General features: G+C 57.9%; 8 protein-coding genes across 8 annotated transcripts; 3 read left to right on the top strand and 5 right to left on the bottom strand.

Moving 5' to 3' along the window:
• Positions 1 to 136: 136 nt before the first annotated feature.
• SCHCODRAFT_02597872 (uncharacterized protein) lies at positions 137 to 4381 on the top strand (the record flags this gene model as incomplete). Its single annotated transcript, XM_003034004.1, has 11 exons — positions 137 to 555; positions 605 to 809; positions 1141 to 1340; positions 1376 to 1442; positions 1655 to 1743; positions 1765 to 2901; positions 3117 to 3232; positions 3277 to 3424; positions 3469 to 3626; positions 3677 to 3727; positions 4191 to 4381. The coding sequence occupies 11 exons, from the start codon at positions 137 to 139 to the stop codon at positions 4379 to 4381; spliced, it is 2781 nt and encodes a 926-aa protein (XP_003034050.1).
• An 891-nt stretch (positions 4382 to 5272) lies between these two features.
• On the bottom strand, positions 5273 to 6364 carry SCHCODRAFT_02698401 (uncharacterized protein; the record flags this gene model as incomplete). Its single annotated transcript, XM_050346918.1, has 4 exons — positions 5273 to 5281; positions 5334 to 6173; positions 6225 to 6260; positions 6314 to 6364. The coding sequence occupies 4 exons, from the start codon at positions 6362 to 6364 to the stop codon at positions 5273 to 5275; spliced, it is 936 nt and encodes a 311-aa protein (XP_050201855.1).
• Positions 6365 to 6998: 634 nt separating this feature from the next.
• SCHCODRAFT_02664819 (uncharacterized protein) lies at positions 6999 to 7892 on the top strand (the record flags this gene model as incomplete). The annotated part of the gene is made up of 1 exon (XM_003034005.2): positions 6999 to 7892. The coding sequence occupies one exon, from the start codon at positions 6999 to 7001 to the stop codon at positions 7890 to 7892; it is 894 nt and encodes a 297-aa protein (XP_003034051.1).
• Positions 7893 to 8267: 375 nt separating this feature from the next.
• On the bottom strand, positions 8268 to 9384 carry SCHCODRAFT_01351573 (uncharacterized protein; the record flags this gene model as incomplete). The annotated part of the gene is made up of 6 exons (XM_003034602.2): positions 8268 to 8547; positions 8622 to 8695; positions 8784 to 8827; positions 8894 to 9205; positions 9275 to 9311; positions 9361 to 9384. 6 exons carry the CDS (start codon positions 9382 to 9384, stop codon positions 8268 to 8270), a joined length of 771 nt encoding a protein of 256 aa, XP_003034648.1.
• Positions 9385 to 9915: 531 nt separating this feature from the next.
• On the top strand, positions 9916 to 12026 carry SCHCODRAFT_02570519 (uncharacterized protein; the record flags this gene model as incomplete). Its single annotated transcript, XM_003034006.2, has 5 exons — positions 9916 to 10152; positions 10192 to 10399; positions 10448 to 10889; positions 10938 to 11553; positions 11605 to 12026. 5 exons carry the CDS (start codon positions 9916 to 9918, stop codon positions 11794 to 11796), a joined length of 1695 nt encoding a protein of 564 aa, XP_003034052.1. The 3' UTR covers positions 11797 to 12026.
• A 262-nt stretch (positions 12027 to 12288) lies between these two features.
• SCHCODRAFT_02616627 (uncharacterized protein) lies at positions 12289 to 15793 on the bottom strand. Its single transcript, XM_003034603.2, has 11 exons — positions 15716 to 15793; positions 15573 to 15600; positions 15460 to 15521; positions 15354 to 15411; positions 15158 to 15299; positions 14985 to 15105; positions 14596 to 14937; positions 14312 to 14548; positions 14039 to 14262; positions 13363 to 13987; positions 12289 to 13312 (listed from the first exon to the last, which is right to left on the bottom strand). The coding sequence occupies exons 1-11, from the start codon at positions 15745 to 15747 to the stop codon at positions 12505 to 12507; spliced, it is 2679 nt and encodes an 892-aa protein (XP_003034649.1). The 5' UTR covers positions 15748 to 15793; the 3' UTR covers positions 12289 to 12504.
• Positions 15794 to 16378: 585 nt separating this feature from the next.
• On the bottom strand, positions 16379 to 19451 carry SCHCODRAFT_02616629 (WD40 repeat-like protein). The gene is made up of 11 exons (XM_003034604.3): positions 19366 to 19451; positions 19215 to 19288; positions 19108 to 19157; positions 18856 to 18970; positions 18721 to 18779; positions 18362 to 18614; positions 18090 to 18200; positions 17705 to 17815; positions 17267 to 17423; positions 17068 to 17142; positions 16379 to 16978 (listed from the first exon to the last, which is right to left on the bottom strand). Exons 1-11 carry the CDS (start codon positions 19382 to 19384, stop codon positions 16398 to 16400), a joined length of 1605 nt encoding a protein of 534 aa, XP_003034650.2. The 5' UTR covers positions 19385 to 19451; the 3' UTR covers positions 16379 to 16397.
• A 270-nt stretch (positions 19452 to 19721) lies between these two features.
• On the bottom strand, positions 19722 to 21141 carry SCHCODRAFT_02616633 (uncharacterized protein). The gene is made up of 7 exons (XM_003034605.2): positions 20851 to 21141; positions 20744 to 20796; positions 20616 to 20686; positions 20231 to 20568; positions 20104 to 20176; positions 19954 to 20049; positions 19722 to 19903 (listed from the first exon to the last, which is right to left on the bottom strand). Exons 1-7 carry the CDS (start codon positions 21076 to 21078, stop codon positions 19836 to 19838), a joined length of 927 nt encoding a protein of 308 aa, XP_003034651.1. The 5' UTR covers positions 21079 to 21141; the 3' UTR covers positions 19722 to 19835.
• Between the last annotated feature and the right edge of the window lie 92 nt (positions 21142 to 21233).

Below are 21233 nucleotides of genomic sequence, written 5' to 3' on the forward strand. Positions count from 1 at the left end.
CCGCCCACCTGCACTGGCGCCATCGACCGACACTCTCTTCTATACAGTCCCGTCCGTCCCTTCTCGGCTCGCTCGCTCAAATGGGTCCAGCAGCGCGAGAGTCGTAGGTGCGGCCATCTTCCACGTCGACGCTCAGATGTTCTCAGCACCTCGGTCTCATCTGGTGTCCCCGCTCACCCTCCCGCAAATCGTCTGCCCCGACCGTGCTCAACCCGGCACATTCTTTATCCCCTCCCACCCGCTCACAGGCCGCGATGACGCCCCCGTCCAAGAAGGTGTCAAATCATTGACTCTCGAAAGAGCCCGCCGCAAGGCTCACCGCCGTGAGGAGAATGGCAACTTCTCGCCCCCGCCGGCCGCCCTCCTGCGAAACGCCCGCCACATCGGCGATACGAAGTTCAAGAAGATCGCGCTCGACTGGGATGAGCAGCCCCTCACACGTACCGGCTTCACCGGCCGGTGTGGACAGCGTGATGAGACTGAGTACTCTCTCGACGACCTGATCGAGCCCAAGGCGAAGGAGGGAGGCTTCAAACTTATTGATTGGGATGGAAGGTGCGTACGCCAACGGATATCTGGATACTAGATGGCTTACCGTGCTTAGAGAGACCTGCGGCTTAGCGGCTCAGGACGGGCGCGTCTTCGGGGTCCTCGCCGGGCAGCCAAACGACAAGGACTGGACGAAGGTCCACGAGACCCTTGCAGACGAGATAGCCAGAAGCGTCCGCTTTCGTCAGGAGTCGTGCGATCATCGCCGGGGGCAGTTTGGGGCGGAAGCGCAGGGTACGTCGCACGGCGGCGGTCAAACGGTGCGTTAACCCCCTTCGCGCAGCGCCCTCTAGCTCAACCCCCAGACTTAGGCACCCGGAAATCTCAGCTCGCAAGCTATGACCAACATCCTCCTGCACCTCATCAACCTGACTCCATTGATCCGCGTCGCCCACTTCGCATCCTGTAAGATTATCGCCTGCTAGCTGCCACCCTCGCTGACGCGCGCGCTCTCCCAACCGTTTTTGTCAATTGGAGTCGACAATGCCCGAAGAAAGAAGTACTTGCGAATTCTCGCCATGCGTGCGGTGCATGCGCATGCCTACCACATGCGGCGCCTGAACCAGCATCCACTGTGCATGGTCGCTATAGCCCTACGTGCGCGCACTAATGCTGTTTAGGTCGTACCTCAAGGAACATGGCGTTGCTGCCTTTCGATCGAGCTTCATATCTTGCTCATCGCCGGATGCCCGTGCGACTATCCCCCACGGAAAACTTCTGGAGGATTGGGACGATGACGAACTGCAGCGTCTAATTGAGAGTGAGGACGATGTCAACGAGCGCGATGACGAGTAATAGTGCGATTAGGCCCTATCTTTGTACTCAGCAATATTCTATACATGCAAGTATTTGCGCCTGCGACGAACGCGCGCACCCCACGGTGTGAGCCATTGGTGGGAAACGAGGCCACGGGTACCCGCGGGAAGCCACAGCTGCAAGCTGATCACACGCGCCTGACCTGCCTTCTACTCTCACCCTATCTTTCTCGTCTCCCGCTACCACCTATCTCACCTTCCGTGCCTCCCTTTCTCTCCTCCCCACTCCCCCGATCATGTCCCGCTACATCTGCTTTGCTCGCTGGGTCAAATCGAACACACCCGCCAAGAATATCGGCCTGTCCGTCGTTCTCGTGAAGGAAGGACCCCACGCGGGCATATACGCCGACAAGTACGAGGGTGCAAACAGCGAGAGAACGTAGCTGACGGTCTTCTGTAGTCTCACAGTCCCACTGGGCGCCATCGGCCAGTCGCTCACCAACGCAGCGGAAGGGCAGCACGCCTGGGAGAAGATCTGCGTCACCTCGCACATCCACATGACTCCCCCCGAGCTCAACGACGAGGACTTCACCGTCCACGCGTGGTGTGTTTGGCGCGCCTGGGCGAATGGGCAGGAAGGGGCGGTGTTTGTGCGGTTCAACGAAGAGGAGCTTCTCCTCCGTCTCGAGGTGCTTAGACGAGATACTGCGGAGGAGCGAGAGCGCGTCGAGGCGCGCAGGCGTGCACGCACTGCACGTCTCCCGGCGCCTGAGCCCGCCACCGCCCCAGCTCCCGCCCCCGCTCCCGCTCCCGCCCCCGCTCCCGCTCCCGCTCCCGCTCCCGCCCTCGCGTCAGCCCCCGCCTCCGCTCCCGCTCCTCGGCGTGCGCCCTCCTCTTCTGCACGCGCTCTCGACAGCTCATATCGCGTACAACCCACCCCCCCCTCCTTCGACAACGGCGACGCCTCAGATTCATGGGAGGTCGAGGGGTGGGACCGGTTCGAGGAGGAGGGGGAGGTCATTGCCCGATCCTCAAGGCCGTCGTCCTCGCGAGCCGCGTCTCTATCGCCGGTCAAGACGCGACATACTGCGGGCTCGTCGGGCAGGGACAGAGGCGCAATGAACGTGGGCTCTAGCTCAGAGGATGAGAGGCTGGTGCAAGTTGCGGAGGGGTCGACCAAGCCGCGCCAGCACTCAGTGCCGCCCAAGGCCGCGGCTTCATTCCGCATCATGCCGTATAGGACCAGCCCCTCACAATCACCTATACCATTCAGGCCTTACACCCCGTCCTCAACCCCCGCGTCTTCTTCCTCCAGTGCAAGCACGTCTGCAAAGCTTAAGACCGTCTCGTTTGCTACGGAGTCAAGCGCAGGTGCCAGCAACAGCTCCCCTGACCCTCGCTTCCCCTCCCCGCAGAAGCGTCCGCAGCGAGCCTCCCGCCATGGGAAGCACCGCGCGCGAACGCCTTCACCACCGCTGTCGTCTGCTGCAGGCTTGGCGGTCCAGCAAAACGACGCCAATGCGGCTTCTCCGCCCTCGCGCACGTGGTGGAAGGTGGTCTGTTCGAATGACGGGTCGGTGAGGCTTTATGCCAGCCTGTGAGTTGTCATTCCCCATGTCTGTTCCAGCTCAAGCTTACGTATGTAGTGCAAGTGCTGGGCGTCGTGTTGTAGAGCTGGAGGGTCGTGGACTGGATGCCTATATTGAGCCTGCGGAGGACCTTGCGTAGACTTTGTTGTACGTTTTATCTTATCATTGGGTGCCAGAGCGAGAGCGGGTCGGACCAGATTGAGATGGCTGACGAGCTGTAGAGCGAAGCGGAGGAGGCTGAGAAGGAGGAGAGGAAGTCGAAGGCGGAGGGAGGCTCAGAGGACGAGAGCAGTTCCACTTCGGACAGCGGGTCAGAGGGCGGTGCCGGCGTGGGCAGTGGTGGGTAGACAGCGGCAACGTGTGATTATACTGACGTGCGACAGGTGCCGCCGTTCGAAGTAGGAATACGAGGCGGAATCGGAGGTTGGCTGACGAACGATCCTTGCATGAACGACGCAACCCCGTCTTGGGACATGCGACAAAATGGCGGGATGTATCAGATATGCACCACCCCGCTTGCCTGGCCTCTTTGTACGCGTATTGCTTAGATATTTCTTGTATGCTTGGAATTGTAGACTGTGTGCCATCCTGGAGCGGACAGTACACCTTCGGCTTCATGCCGAGAAAGTGACTCACTACACTAGGCGACGTATTAGCCTGGTGACCAATCCCTCCGACTGCCGGCGGTCTGCTGTGGTCGGATGGGCCGGCTTCCGGTCTAGCGGCGTATACGGTGAGCTCCTTTAGTTCAATTTTCATGAATATGATATCGGAGGTAGATAGACATGCCGGGGACATGGTACGGATATTCGTACGGGCGCGAGGCCTACAAGGGTAAGTACTGTCGGTCCAGCACGACGTCGTTATACACTGTGGCATATCAGGGGAAATTGAGGCGTCGAGCGTAACGAAGGGATGAAGGCAGGTAACAAAAAGCTCTAATGGGGGCCAGGTTGAGAGCAGATGCCATTGGTCTTCCGCGGTCTGCCGCGAGCTGAGCGCACCCGGTGTATATAGAGGACGCCGCCGCACGAAGTCCAAGATACTGACCCCGGTGGATATTGCTTGACGGACATATCGATGTCGCCAGGTCGCACCTGCTGAGGCATGAATTGATGAGCGATACGATGCAAGCATACGAGCGCACGTGTTTTCTGGCGTGTTCTTCCTTTGTCCAGCAGACGGCTTGTGGGATAGAACTGGGAGTAAGCGGATACGTAGTGACGACAACGGCACCACGCTTCAGGATAGGAAATGATTCTTGATAGATCCGTGCATTGGCTGACAATTTGGTCAGATCTGTCGGAAGAGAAGAAACGTGCACGTCTCACCTTGATGCGCAAAGCCCTGGTTGTTGATGAAGACGACGTCAGCGGCTTCCATGCAACGTTGAACATGGATTCCGCTGAAGATCTCTGCGTGCTCAATTATCAAAGGCCCGAACAACGCGCCGGCCTGCTGGCATCGCTGGCGTGCAGCTTGCGCTAATGAAATGGCTTCTGCCCAAAGCGACGGCTGCGATTCAACACCATAGGAGCGACAGCCTGTCTGCATGGCGGCCTGGGTAACCAGCTTGCCGAAACCACAACCAAGGTGAACAAATGTGGACCTTTGTGATAAACGAAGCTCATCGAGGAGCTGACAGGCGAAGTGCGAGTGCAATTCTCCGTATACGACGTTGGGATCTCGGTCAGGCTGAGCAGGCAGGGACGTGAGGAGGTTGGGTTGCTGCAGTGCCGAAAGGGTACACATCATGTGCACGACCTGTTCGGGAGGTAGAACTTCGCACCGGGGTTGAGCGTGGGACTGCAATACCTCAGAGGAGCACACACCTTTGAGCGGAGCATGCTTAGTAACTCCAACTTTCAGACCACGTCTGCGCAACCTGATGAACGAGATGACATGACGTGTGAATGAGCTCGGGGAACATCTACGACAGACGACCAACCTTTCGAGCGCGTTCTCCTTGGCCCGTGCGGCTGGATCCTGGCGATACTTGCGAGACCTTTCCGTTGACGACAGCCCGCGAGACTTCGGAGTAGAACCTTGTTTGCAACCCATGGCGCTTACTTGATGGAAATGGATGACAAGAATTAACCCGATGTAAAGTAGTAAACATGTGACATCGTGACACTGTGACAAGCACAAACGAGACTATTACTATTGGGTTCTCGGGCAAGCGGGTCTACCAAATGTCAGAACTTGCCTGCAGAGTAGCGGAGCAAAGGATAAGAGCACGATGAAAGCTAAAAATTATGGGTACGTATGAATGAAAAACACTCTAGAGAGTATATACCTACGCCTATGGAAAACGTACAAGTGCTAGATCGGAACATCTACGAAACCTACGGACTGCGCCCACGGGATGCATGGCCTGCTTCACGGCGTCTGCGGGGAATCAGGTTGGAGGTTGAAGAGAAGATGGAGTCGGGATATGTACCTCAATGGACCCCTGGTCGGCAGCATCGAGTTGGTACGTGGCGGGAAACAAGGGCCGACCGCTGACCGTCTGCAGTATAGGTGCCGCCGGCAGCGCCCCAAAGGGAGCGCTCAGGCTGGCCGGATACGATCCATAACTTTCCACCGAACTACCAGCGGGAGGTAAAGCGTGGTGCAGACCCAAGACGTCCTGCCGAAGCGTAGCAACCTGATTCACGTCGCGGACGTGCTGCTCCTGGAATTGACCAAGCAGCTGGATATCGTGCATATGCCGCACCCGAAGTCGATGGACCTCCCGCATATCGCGCTGGTGCAGCTGCAAAAGCTTGCGGACATCGTGGGTGCGCCGCTGCTCAGATTGAGCGAGCTGGGCACGCAGATCGTTGCGAGAGGCCTCCAGATGGTCGGTGCGGCGCTGCAGGATTCCCACGAGCTTGATGGCGTCCTCGAGGTATGTGCAGACGGCGACGGCGCTCTGATGCCCTTGCGCGGCTGCCAATCCACGCTCTTCGGCGGCGGCGCGATACAGGCTAGCGTTTTCAGCCCGCAACTCGAGGATGTGCGCATAATGAGCAGCGACTTCAGCGCGTACATCGGCCTGAGGCGTAGACAGCGATGTCGCAGCTGGATCGGGGCCGTCCGCTGAACCCTCAGTAGCGGCAATGTGTCGACCATGGTTCTCCAACCAGCCACGATGAAGCTCCGAGGCGACCTCTCGATCGCTAGCACAGCGGCTCCGGAGAGAATGAAATTGCTCCCGCAGTTGCGAGGTGATCGCAAGCGCATGGGCCCACTCGCTAAGAATGTCTTCGAGCGTGGCAGGGTGGACGGGCTGGCTCTCCTGGACAAGAGTGAGTATAGGGGGAGGGGGAATATACGACAGCGCCGGTACCTCTGATACGCCATCATCCATGCTATCGCCCACGACCTGCACGAACACGTTTAGCATGCTTTAACTCGAGAGCGAGAAGAAGAAGTCACCGAGTCAGAACTACTGTCCGAGCCGCTGTACTCGGATGGAACAGAGGACATGTCAATGTGAAGCGCAGAGTATGACGGGGGATGGAGAGAAGGAAACCAGTCTGACACGGGAAAGCATCCTTTTTGTGCTTGTCCCACGACAGCCTTCGCGGTAGGCTACCGCGGAAGGGCGTACACATGACGCAGGCTCAGAAGAATTCATCGATATCTCTGATGGTCTGAAGTGAGAAGTGGGCGTTATAATAGTTGGTGGAAAGTAGGAACACTTCGTGCGATGCGGTTAGTAGACTCATCCACGCATGACGAGGAAGTGAAGGTTGCCCAATGTATGACTCATGATGTCACACCGGCAGAAGCTGTCCCGCCAGTTCCCACGGACCATGTGATCATCACATGCTGAAGTTGAACTGGAACACAAAACTGTCCGATTTCTATGTCTGGCATTTCAACGCTCTGGAGTAGACTTCATACTTAGAACTCATTTTCAGCCTAGCACGGCACTTTAGATAGGTAGGACGGAAGCCAACATAAGGGAATGATATCCTTACGTGCAGGCGGCATTCTTCCCACATAGCTTCCATGGTAGCTACATGATGATCGACAGCGCATGTCATTTGAAGGCCCGCCACTTGACCCAGACCCTCTCCTACAATCATGAGCGTATTTGAGACATTTCGACGTCTCTATGCTCTTTTCGGCCCTATCCAGCGCCCTTTTGCAAGCAAGTCAACCGAAGCCAACCGTGAAGCTCTCAGCTGAACATGCTTTAGTAGAAGACTCGGCTTGGTGCGACTTCCTTGCACTCGAGCTGCAGGATCTGGCTCGGACTCGCCCAGCGATCATGGGTGGAGATCTGGAGACTTTGAAGGCCATCATGGAAGCCCGATACACGCTCTTACTTGCCGATGCTGGCATTCATGGAGACAGCATCCTGAGTAGCGTTGACGAGAATGCCCTTGGTTACAGACGACGAATCGTTGTCCGATTTTACTGCCCTGGGGAGGTGTGTACAACTCACATGCAGGTCGTCTTGTTAATCAAGAGTTCTTCGCAGCGCCTTCCCGAGGTTGTGACCCTCTGGAAAACGGCAGGCTGGGTGATACTCTCGCACTTCGAGATGACGATACAGGCCTTACGCCTGAGGGAGCGTCTGAGCAAGCCGCATATACTGCTTCGAAACGGAGCTGCGAAGGCTATCGACTGGGACTCTAGAATTCCCGTAGCAGGCGAGGATCTCAATGTCTACGGCGAATACCGACCTTCCGCGTTGGAGGGAAGGCAAGTTTTGTGCCAAATCGAGCTGTCCGTGGAGGTGCGATCTCACCAACGTACTCGGGCTGATTCTGAAAACAAACTCGAAAAGGGCGACAATGACATGGTAGTGATATACAGCAACGCGGGCGGATGGGTTATTCTGAAGGATGCACTTGCACTGATGCGCGGCGACCTACTATCCAAGGTCGATGTTACAGCGCTGAAGCGAAGGGTTCCAGAGAACGGGCAGCTTGTTTCAGTTGTTTTGGACGAGCACATTGCGGTGGCAGAGGGAGACACGGTGCATGTGAGTTGCGTACATTGACTCGTTTATACCGAGGGGAACACAATTCCATGAATAGTTTTCTTGGAGGTCATGTTGCGCGCGGACTCATAGGTCTGATCAAGTTCAATTCATCACAAGTACATGCGTACATAAGCTATCCGGGCGAACGAAGTCAGCAGTGGCAGCGTAGCGCAAGCGACAATGGTAACACGCAGTCAGCATTGTCCTGCCGCGCATGCGGCGCGGCCTCGTACATGCCGAGGGTAGGGCACACCGACGCTGGCGAGTAGCGGCTCGAGCCTGCACATCTGGCGCGCCACGAGACTTGGAAGATGAGGTGAGCAAACCCCAGGCGCAGGTAGGGTGGATCGGTATTCCTTCTGGCGCCGTACACCTACCTTCTGCACCTTCTATTCAAGAACCTTGCCCAGTTTGCCTCGTCAAGCAAAGCAGCGACGCCGAACTGCTCCTCGGAGCCAGACAGGACGATGCACGAAATATACGCGTGGCCTTGATCGTACCCGTCCGTGCTCTCGTCAGCATCATCGACTGGCGGCGGTAAACGTCGAAGTCGACGGTCTCGTCATCAGGGATCGTGTCGCCGTCCTCGTACTTGGCCTCGATAGTGGCGAGGCTGGCGCGGTCGACGTCGTCGTGCACGACGTGGTCGCCGAGATGCAGCAGAAAGGCGCGCCTGGACATCTCCAGCACGAAACCGTTGTGCGATGACTGCTCGCTATCCTCGCCGGCGCAGCCCATGAGACTCACCCAGAGAGGTTCCGCGCCCTCAGATCAGGTCGAACGGCGGGTGCAGAGGGGAGATCCGCGATTTGCAGCAACGCCTGGTGCATTATGCATCGTATCGCCCCAGCGTGGCACGCTTGGGGGTCCCTTAGCAATGATACTTGAGGGCGATGGGATGACACGTACAACGACGGGCTTGAAGCACTCGCTCTCTTTCGCGTCAACCTGTGCTGTGTTATCAAGCCCGGCAGCAGTGCGCAAAGTGTGCGCGTACGCACCCGCAATCTAGTTCTCACAATTGCGATTGGCGCATCCATGCTCGGCTCCTCCTTCCTTTCCCGCGGCCGGGTAACCGAGTGGAACCCGCTTTCGCGGGGGACGGAGTGGAACCCCCTTCCGCTGCGGGCCAGCAGTGTAGGGGTAGTCCAGCCACCCTTCCTCGGAAGCCCCTCGGGCGGCACCTGAGAGAACCCGCATAGCGAGCCCCTCGCGGGAGGGGCGGTTTTGACAACCTTTACCGGGGGACCTCTGCTGAGGGACCTGGACGAGCGTTCGCAAAGACAGCCTGTGCCAGCAGGCAGGCGTGACGGCCTGCAAGGCGTAAGGCACTGTGCGAGAGGGGTCAGCGGGCGTCAAGTCGATGCGTTAGGAATCCGGAACGACTATGGGCTACTCACCCTTCGCCCTATAGTCAGGAGCGGCCGGTCCTTGTCGCTGAAGGCTTGTACGACGCGCGCGCAAAGACAAAGGCAGTGACACGTACAAGTGCGCCGAGCATGCCTTGCATGACTGAAGTGCCTACAAACGGACAAGCATGCGACGTCAGGGCCTAACATCAACGGGCGGCTAGGCGAGAACTACACAGCATATTTGGGCACATGTCGAGTACTTGTTCTGAATGAGGGAACGTGACATCATAGGGCTGTGTCTATCGGGGCCGGCCACGTGTTCCGCCATCAATCCGCCATCAATCCGCCCACCGGCGGACGGCGGATTTGTCGTCCCAAATCCGCAATGCTCTCCGATATGAAGGAAGGAAAAGAAAAGCGACCGTGGGAAACATCACGGACGAGCAAATATTTGGCCAGCCAAGATGGATTTCCGAACTTCCCAAAGGAGGTTAATCTTCTTCCAAGGTTTGACTGCAGTTGACTTCGGCCACCGACCTTTCCTCCTACTTGTCTGTCCCAAGAGACCGCTGGACATCAGTCGCGGTACGAGGCAATCCGATTTAGTACTTGAGACCGGGATACACGCGCGACCTGCGTGATTAGGCGCGCGCCACCGACCCCGTGTACGCGCCAGGTTTTCCGCCACCATGGCCCCTAGCGTGCTGTACCATTGTCCATGTCTATCGACGTCCTCAGTACCGCCTCCCCCGCATCTTGCATCCTCTTCCTATAGCTTCCATCCATTGCATACGCTGTACTTCTGCGAGGAATGCGACGCGGTACGATGCAACAGATGCGTCTCCGTAGAGGTCAGCGGGTACTACTGCCCCAATTGCTTGTTCGAGGTGCCGAGTGCGAGCGTGAGGGCGGAGAAGAATAGGTGCGTGTCATGCTGACGTGCACGGCAAGTCGGCTCACCAAAGCACAGATGCGCGCGCAACTGCTTCATGTGTCCCAACTGCCGAAATACACTTTCTGTCGTACCCTCAGACCCACCAGATCAGGGCGATGGTCTCATGTCCATCCCTGTCAGCGCTGTTGGCGAGCCGCCTTTCTTCCTGTTCTGCAACCACTGCCGATGGGATTCTGCAGAGGTCGGCGTCACATTCGAGAAGCCCACAGGCCTTGCCGGTGCGTGCATCATCATTCACCCCATCCTTATCCTCACCCCTCCCCTAGCCCAGCTGCAGAAATTCGAAGATTCCGCGCCCGACGCGCTCGAGTTCGATCGGCTCAAGGAGCACTTCGAGCCCGTCATCCGCGCGTCCGCGCTGTCCGCATCCGTCCATGGAGGCCCCAGTGCGCACGCCCGCTCCCCCTCGCAGCACACATCGTCCCTCAGCTCCGTCACAGCGGCCGCCTCCGCGGCGCTCGCGCGCGACATCCCGGGCGTCGGCAAGTACAACGCGCTCTCCCGATCGCGGGCGGGCAAGGACAAGTCGGCGAACAAGGACGAGATGCCGGAGTACCGCGCGCGGCAGGACGTCGCGGCGGTGAGCATCATCGGCGGCGGGGGCGGTGAGGCGGATGTGGATTTCATGCGGCACCTTGAGGGTATCGCGGAGGTTGCGTCGTTGGAGCAGCGGTGGGAGAGCAGTTGGGCGACGCCGCTGCGCGCGAAGTACGTGCGTCTTGGGTTGCATTGTTCGAGCACGCTGACACTGCGCAGGGACCTCAAGCCGCTGCGGATCCCGCTGCACTCGAAGCGCTCAAAGCGATGTCCAGCATGCACTCACATCCTGATCAAGCCCGAGCAGAAGGCGCAATCTGTACGATACAAGATCAAGCTTGTCGCCGCCAACTACCTCCCATCTATGACCGTGCGCCTTCCTCACCTCGCGCGGCCCATCGTCCAACCGCCGCGCTCCATGTCCAAGTCCACCATGACGCCTCCCGTCGTAGAGGAGCCCATGCAGGCCGGACGGACATACCAGTTCCATCTCGCTCTCACGAATCCGCTGTATGATCCCATCCAGGTCCGACTCAGCGTACAGCGCGTGCACGCGGAACGACAGCGGAGGCCACCCTTCGCGGTGTCGTTGCCGACGACGATGTTCTCCATCGCCCCATTCGCGGAAGCGTGGGAGTACGAGGACGACGATGACGAGGACTTCACGACGATGGACGACGACGAGCTCATGGGCATCGCCCGCGGCGCGGTCACCGCGCGCGAGAAGGAGCGGCCGGCGAAGCCCAAGACGGTCGGCGTGCTCGAGAAGAAGGGGAACCTGACAGTCGTCGGCGGGGAGGTGGTCATCGGGAAGGAGGCCCGAGGGAACGTGAAGGTATATCCTTGCGCTGCTATCCACCGCATCCCTTCTGATGTTGCACACTAGTTCAACATGCTCGTATCCTATACCTACCGCTCGGATGACACCGGAGGCTCTGACCTGGGCATCAACGAGACCCCGACCAAGAGCAAAGGGCCAGAGACGAAGACCTTTGCGTTCTACACCGTGGTGGATCTTGGTCCAATCGTCCCGAGAGAAGAGCCTATGTCTGCGAACCAGGATGTGAACATGGGATGAGATTGTCACTAATATATTGCTGCTTCCCTCCGGGAAGCACTTTCCGATTCACGTCGCCGTTCATGATCACTAGTGCTTTACTCTCGTCCAGCGTATCAGTCGCTGCACAGTGAGGGAGCCAAGGGTGTCCTTTTGACCTCTGCTAACACTGGAAACATCTGGTCTGCTGCTTCTCCTGCATTCAGCAATTCTCGTTGTCCCATTGTTTGTTCGGCACACACTTAGCAGACTTCAATTGCTTTCCCTTCTCCGATCGAAAGGTGGGCGGACGACTATTCACAGATGTGCAGCGCCGTCGTTCTTAAGCTGATCACCCATCACTAGTCCCCTCCTACGTGATCGAAGGTGCCGTCCTCTGCCTCACATCATGCCTACATGGCGTTGACTCCCGCCACTGGTGTCAGTCGTTATTGCGCTGTCAGCCTCTCTGGAACTCCGCATTCATTGCCATACGTGGTAGGTCTTTTCTCCGACCATCCCAGTCACTCTGAATGCAGGATTACAGTCTATTCGATAGAGGACCAGTAGCTATTATTACAGAAATGCATAGATCGTACAGCGAGACAACAAAAAGGGAAAGAAAGGTAAGGCAAAGAAAAGCATGCAGTCTAACGATACAGTCCGCTACCACGGCACAACAACGCGAAGCGCGCGACCACGGCACAACAACGGAAAGCGCGCGCTCAGCACTTAGCCTGAGCGCATCACTCAACCCGAGCACATCACACACGCCTCCTTGTTCTCCAGCGAGCACATCAGCTTCGCCTCCTCCAGCTCCCGCTCCTTCTGCCGCTGCAGCGCCGCCGCATACTCCGGGTCCGCCGCCGCCCGCGCCGCCGACTTCTCCTCCACCGTCATGCCCTCGGTGACCACAGGTGCTGTCCCGCTTGATGTCACCACCGGCGCCGTCCCGTTCGCCACCTTCCCATTCGGCGTCGCCCCATTGCTCTGCAGCGGCGGCGTCGCCGGCGAGCGCTCCGGCGACGACGAAGACGACGGCGTCATCAACCCCGACGACGACGGCGTCGCAGCCGCCTTCCTCGGCGTAGTGGCCACCACCGGCCTCGCCGGCGCCCCCGCCACCTCCCCCTCCGCCTTATTCGACTCCTTCAGCATCGCCTGGTCGACCGTGAACTGGATCGCCTGCGACGCCGGCCTCGTCCTCAAATAGTACATCCCCGTCTTCAGCCCCTTCTTCCACCCATAAAAGTGCATGCTCGTCAGCTGCCCCAGCGTCGGCGCCGCCAGGTGCACGTTCAGCGACTGGCTCTGGCAGATGAACGGGCCCCGGTCCGCAGCCAGGTCCAGCACCTTCTTCTGCGAGATCTCCCACACCGTCTTGTAGATCGCCTTGATGTCGTCCGGGATGCGCGCGATGGACTGGATGGAGCCATTGTTGGCGATGATCTGGTTCTTCATCTTGTCGTCCCAGAGGCCCTTGTCGACGAGCTCGCGGAGGAGCCAGGGGCAGACGACCTGAAACTCGCCGGCGAGGACACGGCGTGTGTAGATGTTGCTGTGGACGAAGGTCAGCGACAGCGTCTGTTGGCAGTCATAAGGACATACCTCGTGTACGGCTCAAAGCACTCGTTGTTCCCCAAGATCTGACTCGTCGACGCCGTCGGCATCGGCGCAACAAGCAGCGCATTGCGCATCCCCGTCCGCGCAATCTTCGCCTTCAACGACGCCCAGTCCCACAGATCCGACGGCGTCACGCCCCATAGATCAAACTGCAACTGCCCCTGGCTCGCCGGGCTGCCCTCCCAAGTCTCGTACGGGCCCTCCTCTTCCGCAAGGTCAGAGGACGCCTCGCACGCTGCGTGGTAGATGGTCTCGAAGATCTGCTTGTTCAGCTCGCGCGCCTCAGGCGAGTCGAACGGCATGCGCAGTGCCATGAAGGCGTCGGCAAGACCCTGGACACCAAGGCCAATGGGGCGGTGGCGCATGTTCGACCGCCTCGCCTCGGGGACGGGGTAGTAGTTGACGTCGATGATCTTGTTGAGGTTGCGGGTGACCACCTTCGTAACATCGTGCAGCTTCTGGAAGTCATACACGCCGTCGCGGATGAAGGTGGGCAGCGCGAGGGAGGCAAGGTTGCAGACGGCGGTCTCATCGGGTGCAGAGTACTCGATGATCTCGGTGCACAAGTTGGACGACTTGATCGTACCGAGGTTCTGCTGGTTCGACTTGCCTGCAGAAACATGAGCACTCGTCGCGCAAGAACAGGTGCGAAGGTACTCACGGTTGGCCGAGTCCTTGTAGAGCATGAAAGGGTTGCCCGTCTCGATCTGGGCCTCAAGGATCGCATACCAGAGCTTCTGCGCAGGAATCTTCTTGCGCTCACGGCCCTCAGCCTCGTACTTGGCGTACAAAGCCTCGAACTCGTCTCCCCAGCAGTCCGCCAGACCAGGGGCCTCGTTCGGGCAGAACAGAGACCAATCCCCGCCAGACTCGACGCGCTTCATGCTGAATCCCACGTCAGCCTCGTTCGGGGAAAAGAAGGTTTCCGACTCACAAGAGGTCAGGGATCCAGAGGGCGTAGAAAAGGTCGCGAGCGCGCTGCTCCTCCTTGCCATGGTTCTTCCTCAAGTCGAGGAACTCGAAGACGTCTGGATGCCACGGCTCAAGGTAGATAGCAAACGCTCCCGGACGCTTGTTACCACCCTGGTCGACGTAGCGCGCGGTGGCGTCGTATGCGCGAAGCATAGGCACAATACCGTTGGAGTAGCCATTGGTACCAGCGATGTATGAGCTACAAAACATCAGGATATAGCACGACGACATCGCTGGGGCACGTACCCAGTAGCACGAATGTTGTGGATGTTGAGGCCGATACCGCCAGCAGTCTTACTAATCATAGCGCACTGCTTGAGGGTGTCGTAAATGCCCTCTATCGAGTCGTCCTTCATTGAGACGAGGAAGCAAGAGCTCATTTGCGGGTGAGGGGTACCGGCGTTGAAGAGGGTGGGTGACGCATGGGTGAAGTAGCGGTCGGACATGAGGTTGTAGGTCTCGAGAACGCGCTCGATGTTGTCGCCGTGGATGCCCACCGCGACACGCATGATCATGTGTTGAGGGCGCTCAGCAACACGGCCGTTGATGCGGAGGAGGTAGGAGCGCTCGAGCGTCTTGAAACCGAAGCTGCACAGAGTCAGACAGAGGGCGAAGTTAGGACGAAGCCGACGCACTAGTTGTAAGCGAAGTCACGGTCATAGATGATAGCAGAGTCGAGGGTTTCCGCGTTGTCCATGACAACCTTGTAGGTTGCGTCGGAGATCATGCTCGCGCGCTTGCCGTTTTTCGGGTTGACTGTGGCACTCAATCAGCTCGTGCGTCTATGCCCCTGAGCGAGGAAACGCACCATAGTTGTATAGCTTCTCAACCACCTGGGAGAAGCTCTTTGTCGTCTCCTTGTGGAGGTTGGAGATGGCGATACGCGCGGCAAGAACGGCGTAGTCGGGGTGCTGAGTAGTGAGGTATGCGGCAGTCTCGGCGGCGAGGTTCTACGAAAAGCCGACGCGTCAGTCTTGTCTAAGGGTGCGAGATGGAGTACACACATCAAGCTCGACCGTTGTCACACCGTGGTACACGCCCTGCACGACCTTGATTGTGATGCTGGGGTATGATGAGTATGACAATCAGAGCTCGAGCGCATTCACGTACGCGAGGGGGTCGACATGTCGCATGTCGAGGCCATAGCAAAGCTTCTTGATTCTTGACTGGATCTGTCGACGAGTGGTGAGCAGATCATCGCGCCACTGAGAGCCACCACGTACCTTCCCCAGCTGAATCTGCTCCTTGCGCCTAAGATATAAGTGTAATTAGAGACCGCATCTACGCGTCGCGCCGCGTCCGTGTACATACCCGTCTGGGAGGGGATGGGTCAGCAAACAGCGGCGATGTACAATGGCGATTCGACGTACCTCGCTTGAAAACGTATTGGTTGGACATCGTGTCGCGCAGGGGATGTTATCAGCGGAGGGGAGATGGAGGTCGGTAGACAACGAGGTAAAAACGAGACGCGCTCTTTTAAACAACGAGATTGTGACAAATAATCGCGGTCATGTGCGCGTCGGCGGATTAGGGGCGATCTCTGTTGTTGACGACGTTTTGTGCGTCTGTTCCTGCATTCACATATTCCGAAGGTGCAAAAGGTGTCTTCAGGGCTATACACACACATAGGTAACATGCATGAATTTTTCTGTCATCAAGGACGCCAGAGAAACGCGCGTGCCTTGGACGATCAACAACGCGCTCTTTGTTCTTGTTGTCGAACGCGTGCTGTCACGCTAATTGGAACGCGTCGACAAGTCGTGCGAAGCTCGGCGCGTCAACAAGGTCACGTCCACGGCGCTTATTGATCGATGAATAACGGTGTCTCGCCATGTCAGCCTCGGTCCCGGTGCCTTGACCGAGATGAATGCCGGCGCGTGCAAATGGAGGTGTTCGAGATGGTGCCCGCTTTGTCGCGCCCTCGACGCGGCCCAGCGCGAAGTCAGAAGAAGTCAACGACAGTCAGAGCTATTCTCGGCCTTGTTGGGCTGTCTCTGCATCGCGTCGCGTCCCAACACACATGAAGCATGCGAGCTCAGGGCTTTTCGTCAAATCTCGATGACCATTTCGTCGTCGCTACTGCTACCCCTTGCCGTCTCGCCCTTGTCATCCTCTTCCTCCTCGCTGTCTTCCTCCTCGCTACTGTCTAACCCTCCACTCCCCGCCACTCTCGTATCCTCCGCCTCCCACACATCCGCATGCCCCTCCCGGCGCAATATATAGTCGAACATGCTGATCGTCCGTCTCTCGCTCGCATCCGCCTCCGCGTCCTCGCTGCTGTCCCCATTCGTATCCGTCCTAGCACCTCCCGCGGCCCTGCTACCACTATCCACATCTGCCTCTCCACCCCCCACCTCTCTATCCCTCACCTCTCCACCCCCCATCTCTCCGTCCCCCACCTCGTCAATCCCCAACACCATGGACAAATACTGCCGAGTCGTCATCGCCCCCTCCTCCTCCCCGCTCCCCACCCTCCTCACGTCCTTACTCTCCGGCGATCGCCTCAACCCCGCCACGCACGGCGAACCGGGCGTCGGCCCGTGGAGGAGCACGTCCCTCTCGATGCCCGCGGTGGCGATATGTGGCAGGGTGGGGTGAAAGAGGGTGCTGTTGACGATGGAGGTGTGGCCTGCAGCGGAGGGGAAAGGTGTTAGTTGGCGACGAGGATGAGGAGGATGTGTAGATAAAGGAAAGTATTCAAAGAAGGTAAAGACGTACCAGTCAACTGACACACGGGCTTCGTAAGCGCGACAGGTATATAGGCCTTGCTATTCGTGCCAGGGCCCGCGTATGCTGCGATGGTGCACGTTCAGTTTGATCCTCGCCCATCACCCGATACATAGCATCGAAAATGGTCCCGTATGAATCGAAACAGTCATCACAAGCCCACTCATCGCTCATCACAAACCCCACTCACCAATCACCCCCTCCGGCACCCCCTCCTCCCTCCTCACCTCCTCCCTCCCTTCCAAAAGCTCCTCCACGCTCGGTATCCGCCAGACATATCCTCGAAAATCGTCCGAGCCGGCCGCGTAGTACTTCCCCTTGGACGCTTGGCCGCTGAAGGAGCCGTGCTGGGTGGTGTGTGAGTGGTGGTTCAGAGGGGCGGGAGGTGGGAGATGGGAGGCGGGAGGAGGGAGATGGGAGGCGGGAGGAGGGAGATCGCCAAGAAGGAGATGGCAGAAAAGACAATGAGAGTGTGCGAGCGACGACATCGGTAGGAGACGTAATACAGCCTCATTCTTTGGCCAGGCAGCGAAGGACAGATAGGGCAGAGAATACAGAGAAGGGCAGATAATACAGAGCAGGGCAGCGGATACAACGAAGGACAGCGGATATACTGAACGAAACATACCTTCATCGTGCACGAATTCGAATAGCCGCCCAATTCTGGCGGGATCTCCGCGCTGGTGCACACCGCGATGGGCGCCGGATCGGAGAGGGCGTAGATGACGGGGTAGTGGTGCTGTGTACGGTGTCAATGTAGAGCTCTTGCCCGTCGCGAATATGTTCTTGAACAATACGGCCAATACATGCCATGCACCCGATACACGACATGCACCCGATACACGGCGTGCACACGATACACGCCATGCATCCGATACACGACATGCACCCGATACACGACATGCACCCGATACACGGCATGCACCCAATACACGCCATGCACCCACTACCCGCCCAAGCGCACGTCAAGTAGGCAACCTAACAACCAGAAACAACGAAAAACCCCCACTCACCAAAATCGTCGCCGCGATACTCTGCCCCTCCGCATCGAAGGTGAAGCTATTTACCTCCGGGCTGCAGATCTCGCGCCCGCGCTTCGTCGTTCGCGTGAGGCGCGTGTGGAACTGCAAATTGTCGTCAGCATCGAACCATATTTCGCGCACTTGTCTCCCCCCCTCTACCCTGACAATTCCTCCCCACATGTCCTCCCCACACTCCATCATAGACCTCCCCACACCCCATCATAAACCTCCCATCACCTCTCATAACTATAATCGACACGCACCGTCCTCACCACGCCACCCCTGTCCCAACTCGCTCCAAACGCCGTCCTCGCATCCCTCCCTTCAAACGCCGTCCCCGCCCTCCCCCCAAACGCCATCCTTGCATCCCTGAGCTGCAGCCTCCTCTTATCGCTCGTGGCAAATATGTGCTCCATGGTGGGATTGAAGCGCGCGCCGGTGGCCTCACTAGACAGCTGGATCTCGCCCTGGACGGAGGAGGCGCGCGCGTCGTAGATGACGATTCTACCGTCTTCGCTAGAGGCGAGATGAGTTCAGCAGCGGCGCGGATTGGGGAGAGCGACGGAGTAGGCATGTGGGACTAGTACTGGAAGAGAGGAAGTGAAGGAAGGCAGTAACATACCTAGCACTCATAAAGATCTCATCATTGTAGGGGTGGCAGGAGATGTCGCGGATACTTGCCTGCGGGTGGGTGAGTGGATGAAGTCAGAGGGCGGCAGATGGAATCAGACGACGGAAGGAAAGGAGGGAATCGCACATCATGTTCCAGATACCTCGCATCCGCATGCAACGAAGGAGGCGTCGCGCTCCTGGCCATAAGCTCGGTTGCAGAGGCGAAGTCGTACTGCATGATACGGTCGTCGGCGCCCCCGCTGCGAAGGTGTGTGTGAGCATACGTGTCGCGTGAGAGTAGAGGGGATGGATACATCACGAGGGGGAAGTGTGCATCGCAAAGGGGGAAGTATACCAGGGGATAAAATCGCGTGAACCACGGAGGAGAAACACGTACGAGAACACATATTTATTCGTCGCCGAGAAAGCGATGTTGAAGATGTTGGCCTACAAATCACACATCAGCACTATTCCATCCCAGCCCATGGAAGCGCTGGAACGCACCATAGACCCCTCCATCGAGCAGCTCGGCTCGCGCTGGTCCTGCCTGTGGAAGTCCCAGATCTGGACCTTGAGGTCTACGCCGTGTCGTGCGTTAGTCATTGTCCTCCTCCTGCTGGATCCCCCATTGAGACAAAGACTACGACCCGCTCACCATCTCCCCCACTTGCCATATACCGTCCGCCATCGTAGGTCGAGAACGCCAGGGCATTCACGCAGGAAGAGTGTGCGCGCAGGCGCCTAAACAGTCCCGTCAGTCGACCCTTGACACTGGCATTGGTTTACGCACTGATGATACGGAAATCCATTCCTCAGCAAAGGTTCGTCTCTTAATGTGCTTCGTCTAGGTTGCGGCAATGCCATGGGGCGCGGTCTAGGGAGCTCGCATGGATGATGGAGGTCGGGTTCAGAAGATCGGGCCGGGGTGCCGCCGGTGAGCAGGGTTCTCCCACGCCACCGTGAGTCACGGTTCGACTTTCAGAAGCTCGCAACAACTTTAGGATCACTGCTTTCCAGTCTTCGCACAGGATACGGGACAATACAATGCGCGGCAAGTGAGGCAAGTAAACCTCTCTGTTCGACTGCGTTTTCTGACATGTATATACGATACACGCTCAAATTAGTTTACTGGCTCTTCTGAGGATATCCAATGCCGCGCTTCTCAGCAATGAAGTGCTGTCGCTTCTCCAAATCTACAGCAAGCGTGAGTAACTTTGCGTCATTGAGAGAGTAGTTTTCTCACCAAAGGCCCACATAGCTGCCCCAATCCTGTTTGAAACAGTGAAGACGATGCCGATAATGGGCAAGCCCTCGAGAAGGGCGGCGACGAAGCCAAAAGCTAAGAAAAGGTTTGATATGATGGGAGCTAATGACATGTCTAAGGGACACTTACTGCGATATTCCCACTTGCGCTCCGCCATAAAAATCGCAATCTGCTCCTTCGTCATGTTCTTCGACGCAAAGTACTGCCCAGACCCATCAGCACCTCCTCAAGATGACAACAAGCCCATACCACCCACCTGCTTATGCAAGAACCTCGCCGTCCCCACCGCCTTCAACCACGCCGATGCCAGAACGCCCACAACCGGATACAGCGCAAACGGCACCGTAATCGCCTTCCGCACCACATACCGCCCAAAGAATCCGCCCAGCCACTTTTCAGAGAACGAGCGGTGGTCGGGGTCCACGCGCGGTGGGTTGTCCCACTCCTCGACGTAGGGCCACCAGAAGTCGGGCCCTTTGCCGCGGGAGGCGACGGTGAGGTCCCAGGCACGGTCGCGGGCGATGCGGATGTTTTTGTAGAGGAAGAAGTTGAGGATGGCGGAAATTTGGGAGCCAAGGAGGAGGATGGCGGCATCTGGGGAGGTCATTGAGCAGGCGGGAGGCAGATGGAAGGAGGCTTACACGTATGCACGTTGAAGGGGACCTTGTATCCGAAGACGGTGTCGTTTGTGAGACCGACGATGCGAGGGGAGCTGAGGTGCGTGGTCAGATGACAGTAGCTTCTAGAAGAGTCCGTTACGGTCGCATACTTAGCAAGGAAGACCTCGATGAACTTCTTCTGTATGCCGAAGGTGAGGAATCCCTGTATACTCATCAGCACCGAGGTTCCTTCCCAGGAAATGCGCTCGCAACGCACCCAGACCAGCCCCACCCCCAAGCCCCGGATCGTCCCATGCTCACACTTCTTCCAAGTCGGGATCAAGAGCGTCTTGTCCGTAAACAACCTATAAATCCCCACCACTACATAGGACGGGGGAAACTCCAGCCGATCGGTGGCGCGCTCGAGCGCAGCTGGCACGGCCTCTTTGGGGTGCAAGTCATCGAAGAGCGCGTTTTGCGCTTCGGGTCCTTGGATGGAGGACATGGTGGATGTTAGAGTTAAGCGAGAGCGCGAGGTGCTGGTGAGGGTCGCGTTTAAGTGGGACGCACCGCCTTAAGCGCCCGGTGACGTCCCGAGGCGGAAGTAATCACACCGGGCCGACGATCCGATGATGCACTCTTCAATATCACGACGTGCAT

This window comes from Schizophyllum commune, assembly GCF_000143185.2.
Source record: "Schizophyllum commune H4-8 unplaced genomic scaffold SCHCOscaffold_3, whole genome shotgun sequence".
Taxonomy (NCBI): Eukaryota; Fungi; Basidiomycota; class Agaricomycetes; order Agaricales; family Schizophyllaceae; genus Schizophyllum; species Schizophyllum commune.

Excerpts from the sequence above, each read along its gene's own strand:
- SCHCODRAFT_02616629 (XM_003034604.3), bottom strand. Across the intron at positions 19,158-19,214 it reads GCTCGATGGAGGGGTCTATG|GCCAACATCTTCAACATCGC; the intron begins GTGCGTTCCAGC and ends TGTGATTTGTAG. Across the intron at positions 17,424-17,704 it reads CGAATTCGTGCACGATGAAG|CACGGCTCCTTCAGCGGCCA; the intron begins GTATGTTTCGTT and ends CACACCACCCAG.
- SCHCODRAFT_02616627 (XM_003034603.2), bottom strand. The coding sequence starts at position 15,747 with ATGTCCAACCAATACGTTTTCAAGCGAGGTAC. Across the intron at positions 15,412-15,459 it reads CGACATGTCGACCCCCTCGC|CATCACAATCAAGGTCGTGC; the intron begins GTACGTGAATGC and ends ATCATACCCCAG. Across the intron at positions 15,300-15,353 it reads TGACAACGGTCGAGCTTGAT|AACCTCGCCGCCGAGACTGC; the intron begins GTGTGTACTCCA and ends GGCTTTTCGTAG.
- SCHCODRAFT_02616633 (XM_003034605.2), bottom strand. The coding sequence starts at position 21,078 with ATGTCCTCCATCCAAGGACCCGAAGCGCAAAACGCGCTCTTCGATGAC. Across the intron at positions 20,687-20,743 it reads ATCGAGGTCTTCCTTGCTAA|CTCCCCTCGCATCGTCGGTC; the intron begins GTATGCGACCGT and ends CACGCACCTCAG. Across the intron at positions 20,177-20,230 it reads CGAGGTTCTTGCATAAGCAG|TACTTTGCGTCGAAGAACAT; the intron begins GTGGGTGGTATG and ends GGGTCTGGGCAG.